This window comes from Camellia sinensis, chromosome 1, assembly GCF_055761805.1.
Source record: "Camellia sinensis isolate YWXY chromosome 1, ASM5576180v1, whole genome shotgun sequence".
Lineage (NCBI taxonomy): Eukaryota > Viridiplantae > Streptophyta > Magnoliopsida > Ericales > Theaceae > Camellia > Camellia sinensis.
Genome location: NC_138961.1, coordinates 145,848,935 through 145,860,302, shown reverse-complemented (window position 1 = coordinate 145,860,302; position 11,368 = coordinate 145,848,935). Strand labels below are relative to the sequence as shown.

Genomic DNA, 11,368 nt, shown 5'->3' with positions numbered 1-11,368 from the left:
CTGGAAAAAAAAATTTGGGATCGTTTCAGATCATTAAATTTATCATTTTGAAACATAAGTGTACCATATTTTGATACGCGGATACCAACATGTAATTCGTTAAGGTATTAACGTTTTCTGGTAACATAGAGTGTAACAATATGCAATAGAGTATTAATTTTCATGTTCTTCTGAATTTGCAAACAATAAGGAGGAGGGAGGGAGTGAGTTGTCCTATGTTGGAATGTGTCTCACATCGCCTGAAGTTGTCTCATATGTGTTGATTATAAAGTATCAGTTTTTCTCTCTTTAATACTTGGGTTTTAAGGAAAAATGTGGCTGGACTTTTTAATTTGGTATCAGAACTTGGTTGGGCTAGTGATTGGTGTGCCGTTTGTCTGGCTACTGTATGTCCTGGTACAGGAGAGTGTGTTAGAATGTGTCCCAGGAGGGTGTGTTCCCATATCCTATGATTGGTGTGCCGTTTGTCCGGTTACTGTACCTCCTAATCTAAGAGGGTGTGTTGGAATGTGTCTCACATCGCCTGGAGTGCTGTTTGTTCGGCTACTGTATGTTGTGGTCCAGGAGGGTTGGTGTGCCGTTTGTTCAGCTATTGTACCTCCTGGTCCAGGAAGGTGTATTGGAATGTATCCAACATCGTCTAGAGTGTCGTTTATCCGGCTATTGTATATTATGGTCTAAGAGGATTAGTGTGTCGTTTGTCTGGCTGCTGTACCTTTTGGTCCAAGAGGGTGTATTGGCATGTATCCCATATCGCCTGGTGTGTCGTTTGTCCGGCTACTGTATGTTGTGGTCCAGGAGGGTATGGGTGTGTGATTGGTGTGTCGTTTGTCTGGCTACTGTACCTTCTAGTTCAAGAGGGTGTGTTGGAATGTGTCGCACATCGCCCGAAGTGTCATTTGTTCGGCTATTGTATGTTATGGTCCAAGAGGGTTAGTGTACCGTTTGTCCTAGGAATCATGGTTTTAAAAACCGGACCGGACCGGCCGGTTCAACCAGTGACCAGATGGGGTTCCGGTCCGGTCGACCCTCTTAAACCGGCCATTTGAAAAAACTGGCCTATTTTTTGAAAACCGGCGAACCGTTTTATTTTCTTTCTTTCTTTCTTATTTTAATATATATATATATATATATTATATATATAATAAAAATTTAATTGGAAACTCTCTTTTAAGGGTCTCCTCTTGTGAGGAATCCCATTGAGAGCTTGAAATTATTGTGAAAGCTTCTATCTATTTATAAGAAAAAAATTCTTCCAAAAAACTCAAGAAATCTATGTGGGATTCAATCAAATTCATTGGAGGGAAACTTAAAATTTGATATCCCTCCAAAAATTTTGCTCTTCCTTCAATCAAAGTGTTTGAATTAAAATCACATGGAAGGAATATTAAATATTTAAATTCTTCTTCCAAAATGAAAATTAATAATATTTTTAAATATATTTTTATATTTTTTAATAAAAAAAGTATTAAGAGAAATATTTAAGATTATTAAAATTTTTAATTTATAATTTTATTACTTATATTTTTATTTAAATATAATTTTAATATATTTATGACGTCACGGTTCGATTCCGGTTCAACCCGACGGTTGAACCGGTGACCCGTCCACCCGATCATTTTTCCGGTTCATTCACTGGTCCAATTTTTAAAACATTGCTAGGAATGGCAACGGGCCGGGTCAGGGTCGGGGATGACACTCCCCGTCTCCGATTCCCGAAGGTAGAAAAATCCTTGTCCTCCCCGCCGATCCTCGGCAGGGAACCCATCACCTCCCCCTCCCCCGCCCCCGTCCCCTAACAAGGATCGGGTTTTCCCGACCCCAAAACATCCCTAACAGATCTGTTCAACACAAAAGAAAAAAAATTCTGTATAATGGACGAATGACAAATCTGTTCAACAAACACACACACACATACACACACACAGAACAACTGTTCAGATCACAACAATCATCAATCAACAACAACAGATATATATAACAACTTTAAAAAAAAAAATTGTTCATCAACAACAGATATATATATATATAGGGCAACGTAGGCTTCACGGTTCATGATCTGTTCAGATCAGTGGCAACAAAGGGCTTTACGGACGGAGGGCTTTTTCACTTCTTCAAATTTGTTCAGATCGATGGCAATTGTTCTGAGTCTGCGTGAGTGAGTGAGTGAGTGAGGAAGAGGAAGAGGGAGAAGGAGAGAGAGATGAAAGAGAGATGGGTGAGACTCAGAGATTTGAGTCAGTAAATGAGGGAGGAAGAAGTGAGGGACGTAGTGAGAGAGTGAGAGAAGTGAAACTGTGAAAGTGAATGAGGTTTGGTTTATATATATATATAGAGGGCTAAAATAGTAATTTCACTTCGGGGATAAACTGGGACTGGGACTGGGACGGGGACGGGTACGGGGCTGGGACACTTATCCTCGTCCCTGGCCTGAAACTGATCAGGGATTAATTTTTGAATACCATCCCCGCCCATTGGGGATATTTTTTGAAAAAAAACCGCTCAAATTGGGGTCGAGGGGTCGGGTCCCCGTCGGGCCGGGTTCGAATTGCCATCTCTAGTTTGTCCGGCTACTGTACCTCCTGATCTAGGAGGGTGTATTGGAATGTATCCCACATCGCCTGAAGTGTCATTTGTCTAGCTACTATATGTTATGGTCCAGGAGGATTGGTGTGTCGTTTGTCCGGCTATTGTAACTCGTGGCCCAAGAAGGTATATTGAAATGTATCCCATATCGCCTGGAGTGCCGTTTGTCCGGTTAATGTATGTTATGGTCCAGAAGGGTGTGGGTGTGTTGTTGCCCAATTTGTTCTGATTATAAGGCTTTAGTTTTTCTTTCCTTAATACCTAAGTTTTAAGGAGAAGTGTGGGCTAGATTTTTCAATTTCCTAATCCACCTCCTTCTCAAAGAAAATTTATAGTAATTTGATTATTTGATTTAGAATCTCAAATTGAATGGCTATGTGGCAGATCTATTGAAAAGAGAGTAGGACGAGATTTTAACCTAAGATCTAGGGTCTGGTAAAGAAGATTCTTACTACTTGAGTGATATACAATATATAATAAATTTTTTGTTTTGTTTTTACTTATTTGAATTGTACACGTGTCACGTGTGCTAGCTACTAGTATATATATAAAAAAGAAGGGTCATTCTAGAATACACATCGTTTTGAGGGTGTGTACCATATGTAAGTTATAGTATTTGTGGTATTGATTACCACAAATGTTATAACTAATTACTTTTAGTTATTAAAAAAATAAAACAAAACAAAACAAAATGAGTCATAACCAAATACTGCATAAGGTCTAATCAAATATTTTATTTGATCATAACTAAATATTACAAACATTGTAAACTAAATTTTAAGCTAATCCGGAATGAGACCCAAGAAAGTTCTCTAATATCTATTGTCCAATTAAAGAATCTCTAATGGTCGATGTCAGTGACAAATTTAGAAATTAAGCTTAGAGTGTCATGGGGCATGAGCCAGTTTGCTAATTTAGTCCAACTCACAGGTTATATAATAATTTGCAAAGTCAAACAGTCATATCTTTTTATTTTTTTATTTTTTATTTTTAATAGAAAAAGAAGAGTCAGCATAACCAATGAAGCCACACATGAAAAGAAAGGGTTACGTTGAGTACTCTTGCCATTGTGTCAAGGTACGCCCCTCCAATAGTCAACACCTTGATGCCACACACTTGTGTTCTTTGAGGAGTTCAAAATATGCTAAGAAGTTATTTGTGCAAGTGCAACCAAGGGCCCAAGCAGCAGTCAGTCCAATGCGTGCCCCAGGACAGCCCACGCAACTACCAATGTGCACACACAGGCACCAACAAGCCCACGTTATGCCCAGCATGTGCCTACGCCTACTAGCACACTTGCGCGACAATGCCCATGCCTTGCTGCGTGTGCACGCCAGTGCCAGACCATGTCTTGCCGTGTGCATGCCCATGCCTGTACTACTAGAAAAAGAAGCATTTGACACGGAACAATTTGCGACGGTTTAGGTGCCGTCGCAAAAGCTTGCTTTTTGCGACGATCTAAGTGCCGTCATGGAATTTATAGTTTTTGCTACGGAAAAAGTTAGACCGTGGCAAAAAGTAAGGTTATATGCAACGGTAGGTTAAACGTGGCAAAATTTTTCTGATTTTAAATTTTTTTTCCTGTTTTGCGACGTTCTTTTGGAAATCTGTCGCAAAATTTTACTTTTTTCTCTTTCATTTGCGACGGGCCTTAACATCGTCGCAAATAGTAATTCCTAAATTCGTGCCAAAACCCCCTCCCACTCTCCCTCTTTCCCGATATTCCCAAATTCTCTGTTATCTCTTGGGATCAAAAAGAAAAAAAGCCCTAATCTCACTGCTCTCTCCCTCCCTCTCACCCAATCGTCACTCTATCTCTCTTACAGCGGCAACAGCAACGTCTAGGTGACCCTCTTCTTTCCTCTCTCTCTTGCCCACGCATACCCTCCCTCTCACTCAGTCGTCATTCTGTCTCTCTTGCAGCGGCAACAACAGGGTCTGCAGCGGCAACAACAGGGTCTAGGTAACCCTCTTCTTTTCAGTTTGTTTTCATAATATAAGGTTTGTTTTCAAGAAATGTTGGTTTTCATGTGCTATTCGTATATTATTCAACAATACATTTGTCTTGATCTCTAGGTGTTTCCTGAGAGGCAGGGCAAGTGGAAAGCTACGACGCAGTCTAGGGAATTTCTCAAGTCTATCAAGCGATACTACAGTAATGCTTATACTGATGGTGAAAAGCAAGATGTGATTAATTTGTAATCATCTATTCCTGTTGTTTCTTCTCATTGATCCATTATTCTTTCTAGGGGTTGTCACACACAATGCACGTGGTTGTTATATACTACGTAACCTTCCCACCTCCATTTTTGACTGAACCTTCTCATCGTATTTGAAATTTAGCTACAACTGTTCCACTATAGTCTCTCTCTCTCTCTCTCTCTCTCTCTCTCTCTCTCTCTCTCTCTCTCTCTAATTGGTTAATTAACTGCATTCTTTGTCCACAACTTCTCATAAATAAAAACTCAAACATGACAATTTTGAAAATTTTAAAATCTATAACTTGACACAACTTCATTTTTTTGTTCACACCAAACAGATGTTCTGGCTTTATATGTTAGTATAGATAAATGTTGTTCAAGCATGTGGTGTTATAACTGTACTGAGTTTCCTCTATCCTCAGTATACGGGATGAAAGAAGCCTTTGATTTGAATCACCAGCACATGGTTCCTCACTTAGTTGTAACAAAGTTTTGTGGAAATGTAGGATGCTTCAAATTTATTACTTAATCTTTGTTTGCTGGGTTTATCAGATTTTTAGGCTACTTCCAACCACGGGAAGGGAAACCTGCACTTTGGGAGCTGGATTCTGATTATTATCTTCATGTATCTGGGATAGTAGATGACCTTTTTATCCCGGATAACAGGTAAACCTCAACGTGTTTCAAATTTTTGAGGCATCTCACCTTATATTATTCTCTTGTCTCTCCTTGTAAGTAGTAAAGTTAATCTCAGTTATCTAATTTGACCATCAGAATGGGTAGTGGGAGAGGTATATTGCTTTGCAAGTTTTAATTGTATCTGGTTACTGTTTCATCCTGAACTGACACACCAAAAAAAAAAAAAAAGAAAAAAAAAAAAGAAGAAGATTGCTTTATCCTTTAGTTTAACTAAAAACAATTGGTATGGCATGTTTTAGTATGTTGTACTGTAAATTTTTCAAGAGATTTAGCAAATACTGGGACAAAAGTGTGTCCCTGTGCATTTACACATGTTATATATTTAATGAAATAGGAAGGATCTGAAAAAGCCCATCATGAAACATTGTTATTTTCAACTATAGAATGTATCCAAGAATTCAAATTTGCAAATGTTTTTGAAATTGTGTTAAATTCTGAATCTGAAACTACTGTTGTTTCCTATTCTTTTTGAGTGGTGATCTCTGATCTGAATGTTTATTTTAATTTTTATGTTTTTATCTAATTACATATAAATGCATTGACTAATTTAAATTCACAGTTCCCTATCTGAGGCTAAGCTTGTGGGAGCAAGAACTACTTTTGCCCCTATTTCGGCTTGCAGAGACGACTTCTCACGGTTGAAGCTGACATCATTTGATAAGTTGATAGAGAGAACATGCAGTTCAATACATAATGTAAGGCTTTTCAGTGAACCAGATCATAAACCTTGGAATTCTGGAGTGGCACCTGATGCAGCGTAATTATCTACTTGAGCTATGCAAATATCCTTCTTGGTTTAGCATTGCATTTCTTTTCTTTTCTGCATCTAATTCTACTCCCTCAACATGATGGAAAATGTAGCCATAGACCAACAAATCATTGTAGAAGATTCTGCTGTAGTTTATTAGTTTTGCATCCATATTTGTCATTAAGTTCTGGATAATTGCTTTTGATTGTTTTTGCTTCCTTGTTGCTTGTGTTCTTTGATGTGGTTGGTGTTATTAATTTATCCTTGGAGGTTTGTGTTTCTTTTAATGTTGCATTTATCTTCTTTTTGGTGTAGAACATAGTAGAGGGGAGAGGAAAGAATCAACAGGCCACTGCATTAAACACTGACAATACTATTAGAACCAAATCTGATTAATACAATGAAAGACCTATTACAGGCTAATTACCCTAATCAAAATACGAAACTAAACCTATACAATATTTGGAAACACAATCAAAGTATCCAGACTAGAAATTATTTGAATCCTAACTAAATAATAATTACACCAAAGCTACCAATTACTTTTATTTGACCAAATTAAAGTGATATCTTTTTACATGGTCTTACGTGGGGCATGCAAAGAGTCCCGGGGATTAGTCTTTGATGTTTTTAGACTTGAAAGGGGGTTGTGGGAGCAAGGGTTTGGCTCATGAGAAGAGCAGCACTGCATTTGCCTATTTGGTTGAAGTGGAGTATGAGAACCTTTGGAGGGGAGGGGATGCTGATCCATTTTCTGAAGTATACCTATGTTTTTGAAGTTTGTATTGGGGTTTTCATTTTTTTTCAGACTTGTGTTTGGGTTATTTAAGCTTGTCGTATATTTTCCAATCCTGCTTATGTATTTAGTGCTTACGTGGGTTTTACCCTCTTGGGGGTTGGGGCATTTCAGTGGTTGCTTTTACTTACCAAAAGAGAGTATGCATATATATTTATTCTTAGTGTATTACCTTTCACTGGTATGTGACAGTTTGAATTTATTTAGCAAGAATGAGTCAGAAACTTTCCTTTCCTTATTTCTTGGCTGCTGGCTTATTGTTTTTTTTTTGTATGAGATTGAAAGATAGATACGTCTATGTTCTCTCCAGTAATGTTACATATGGAACTTCAATTTTCTCATTAACTACCCCAGTGCTGAAATGAATTTTGTTTTATGCTGTTGTATTTCTGAATTCGATTACTTAGGCATATGTTATAATGATTACACTGAATTTATTTATTTATTTTTCCCAGTGAAATACAACTCAAAAGTCCAAACTGGCTTTTTGGCCAGAGGAAGTATGAGGAAAGTAACTGTGCACCCAAGGTGGCTTCACAGGAAACTGCAAATGGAAGGTGTCAAGATGAGAAGAGAGTAGATGGCTTGTGTGACCTCAAGTGGCTTTCTTTTAGCGGTGATGTCAATGAAAAGGATGTCTTTAAGAGGTATTTCTATTCAAAACCATTATTTGTGAATCATATTCTATGAATATGATATCTTTCCAAGTATCTATCTATTTAATCCCAAAGGGTGTGGCTTGGTGGGAGAAGAAGGCAACCAAAGGGCTTACCACCCAGGAGGTCGCAGGGTTGAATCTCATGAAGGCCAAACATCCCAAACCTTAGGGCCGCTGAAGGTTGGGCTGATCGTTAACTTCAGGGTCCGGAATTAGTTGAGGTGCGCATAAGCTGGTCCGGACATCTGGTTATCAAAAAACAAAAAAAAGAAGTTATCTATCTATCTATATAAAACTAGTGGATCTAAGTATCTAAATTGGGTAGGGGTGTCTAACACATATCTCGGGCCCTTACCTTGGTCATATCATATCCAATGGGGGAAATATAAGAGTTTATGTAACACAATCCACAGCTAAAAACGGAACTCGAAACCGATTCCCGATTTTGAATCTAGAGCTTAATTTTTGTTAATGAAAACTTGTTACTTAATAACTCTTTTTCAAACCAGTTGACACACTAAAATGCTCAAGCGGGTTCTGATGTCAACGAAACTTGACACGCACAACTTACTAGGCACACATGACTTGTAGGAGAAGACGGAACTCGAAACCGAATCCCGGTTTTGAATCTAGAGCCTAATTTCAGTTTATGAAAACTTATTAGTTAATAACTCTTTTTCAAATCGGATGACGCGCTAAAATGCTCAAACGGGTTCGGATGTCAACGAAACTTGACACGCGCAACATAGTTGGCACACATGACTTGTAGGAGAAGACAGAATTCGATGAAAACTTCTTCTTTACAAACTCTTTTTGTGTTTATTCGATTATTGTTAGATTATAGCTCAATGTGTACAATCATTGCCTATTTTTAATAGTATTATCATCATTGTAGGATGTAATTAAAATTTCTTTGGAGAGTTATGTAATACCAAGAGTCCAATTGCAGAGGGACTTCTTATTAGTGTCGATTCGTTGTGTGAAATTGATGGAGTTCTAATTGGCCTTGAATTTTGCAAAGTTTTTGTTTTAAAAGCGAACAAGCCGAACGTTGTTTTGGAAACAACATTCCGATGTCTAAGAACAGTTGGAGAAGCTGTGGGAAGATACATTGTGTGGCGCTCAATTCATGTATATGTTACAATCTTATTTATTTATTTATTGAAATAAATATCAAATGTTTTACATTTTCTGTAAGCTTGAAATTAATTTATATTGTAAATGATTTTTTTTTTTGTTTTTTTTTTTTGCAGGTGCAACCCTTTTGAGTACGTGATGATATCTTCGCATATCGATATTAGAGTTTACAATCTTATTTATTGAAAAAAATATCAAATGTTTTACATTTTTTGTAAGCTTGAAAATAATTATGTTGTAAATGATGATTTTTTTTTCTTTTTTGTTTCTTTTTGCAGATGCAAACTTTTGGAGTACGTGATATCTTCGCTTATCGATATGGGAGCTTACTATTGATATCAAAACAAGCCACATTATATCTGTTTTTATTTTTTATTTTTTTATTTCTATTGCCGATACTAAAAATTTGAGTTCTTGAATTTCAAAAATTATTAGTATTGTTAAAGGTTATTTTATATATTTTTGTAAAGAATATTTGATTGACAATTGTTACAAGGTACATATATTATTCTTGGTATATGATTTTTTGAATGTGAATTTGGATGTGGATATGGGTGTATTTTAAAAAATATTAATAATTTGTATAGGGAATATTTAATAAAATATGATTTTATAAAAAATAATTTTATTGCGACAATAATAAACCGTCGCTAATGGAATTCTCATTTCCTTATATTTTATTAGCGATGGGTTAGCCTGTCGCATATACATATTAGTTCCAATCTTTTGCGACGGTTTAAACTGTTGCCCATACGGTATTAACTTAATACTATTTTTTTGGCGACGTTTTGGACCGCCGCTAATAATACTTTTTGCGACGACAATCAACATTGTCACTAAAAATGCCATTTTTTCCGCTTTTTTTGTGTCAGGCGAAACCGTCGCAAAAACTATTGATTAGCCGTCGCTAAAAGAAAGCGACGGTTTGTAACCGTCGCAAATACTTTTTGTCACGCCCCTTTTCGCCACCCCCCATTTTCCGTCGCTGCTCCGTCGCAAAAAGTCTTTTGCGACGATATATGGACCTTTTGCGACATCATTTGAAGGTTCAAATAAAGTCTTTTCACCTTGTAAATTTGTATATAAATACCTTAATATGGAAGGTGTTTTTTAAACAACTTGTAATTTTTCTCATTTTGTAAAATTTTTAAAAATTCGTTATGATTTCTCAAACATAGAGAATATTTCCTCTTGTCACTTTGTAAATGGCTTAAAATGCAATATTAAGGTGGGATACCTCAAGTGTTGAACCGGACCATTGCCTTTAAAGGACCCTAAGCTGCATTGGCAAGGCCTCTCTTGTAGTACTTTTGTACATTGTTCAACATATGTAGTGACATCTTTTGATTAATGAATGAGCTCATTTTGTACAAGTCACTATATTGCGTTCTACCATCCAAAATCCCAAATACTATCCAACAAAATCACAAAATCAACAAAATAACAGCAAAATCACTACAAGATTACTGATGGAGAGGATCGATCTAGCACTTCGGTCTTTACTGAGATCGTCTTCACCTTTGGATTTGTGGCTTCACCAAGATCACTCATTGGTGGTGTTTGGTGTACCTGTTAAAACAGATTATAGATTATAGCTTAACAGATTATAGATTATGACTTTAATCAGAAGCGGTTAATCTGTTTGGTATAGCTGTTGGATTATAGATTTAAGTTGCTGAGTAGTGTTTGTTAAATAAGCTGTGAAGTAGCTTTTTCAATTAATTTTTATTTTTTATTATTCACTATTTGTCTACATTTTTCATAAAAAATAATAATAATATTTAATAGTCCATTTGAGTCTTTTTCTATTTTTAAAAAAATAAAAAATAAAAAAATCTAAGAGTATAACCGTGAATTAACATGTCCACAGCAGAAGCTGATAATCAGAAGCAAGGGGTGAGCAGCTTCTCAGAATCAGCTTTTTTGACTTAAAATAAGTTGTTAGAATCAGAAGCTGTTTGAAATAAGTTTAACCAAACAGTCCAAAATAACTTTTTAAAAGCCAGAAGCTATAAGTTGGCTTAAAAAAGCTGCACCAAACACCCCCATTGTAAGCACAGTTGGCTTTTGGTAAGCATAATCAACTTATTACTTTCATATTTTATTAACCCACAAATCAAAGGGATAAACCAATGATTAATAATAAAAAATCCTTGTATCGAAGCCCACTAGATCTACCATATGACCTGCATGGATCTTTTATCATTTTCCATATAGGCTAAATGACCAAAAAAATCTAAAGTTGTAAAACTGGAGCCGCCACTTGGTTTTAGGGTCCAAGAACCCATATTGACTCCAACACTTAAGAAACTAGTCCATCGTAACCAAAGAACTTGGCTCGGGGGCTTAGGTACCAGATGGGAAGGTTTTACACACCCCATCTGTCACAACCCAAACTCGCCCCTATAGGTTTAGCTTCGTAACTGGCCAGTAATCCTTAGATTACCAAAAGCTTCTTAACATAATAATGTATAATTAGGGGCTGCGGAAGCAAATACATAAAATATACATAGTCCATTGAGCTGTGAAGACATACATAAGAC

General features: G+C 36.6%; 1 protein-coding gene across 1 annotated transcript; it reads left to right on the top strand.

The window, feature by feature from the left end:
• Positions 1-3,606: 3,606 nt before the first annotated feature.
• On the top strand, positions 3,607-9,342 carry LOC114264438 (phosphatidylinositol-3-phosphatase SAC1-like). Its single transcript, XM_082915190.1, has 8 exons — positions 3,607-3,663; positions 4,663-4,784; positions 5,340-5,453; positions 6,046-6,243; positions 7,486-7,677; positions 8,710-8,819; positions 8,942-8,956; positions 9,104-9,342. Exons 1-8 carry the CDS (start codon positions 3,607-3,609, stop codon positions 9,124-9,126), a joined length of 831 nt encoding a protein of 276 aa, XP_082771316.1. The 3' UTR covers positions 9,127-9,342.
• Positions 9,343-11,368: the final 2,026 nt, after the last annotated feature.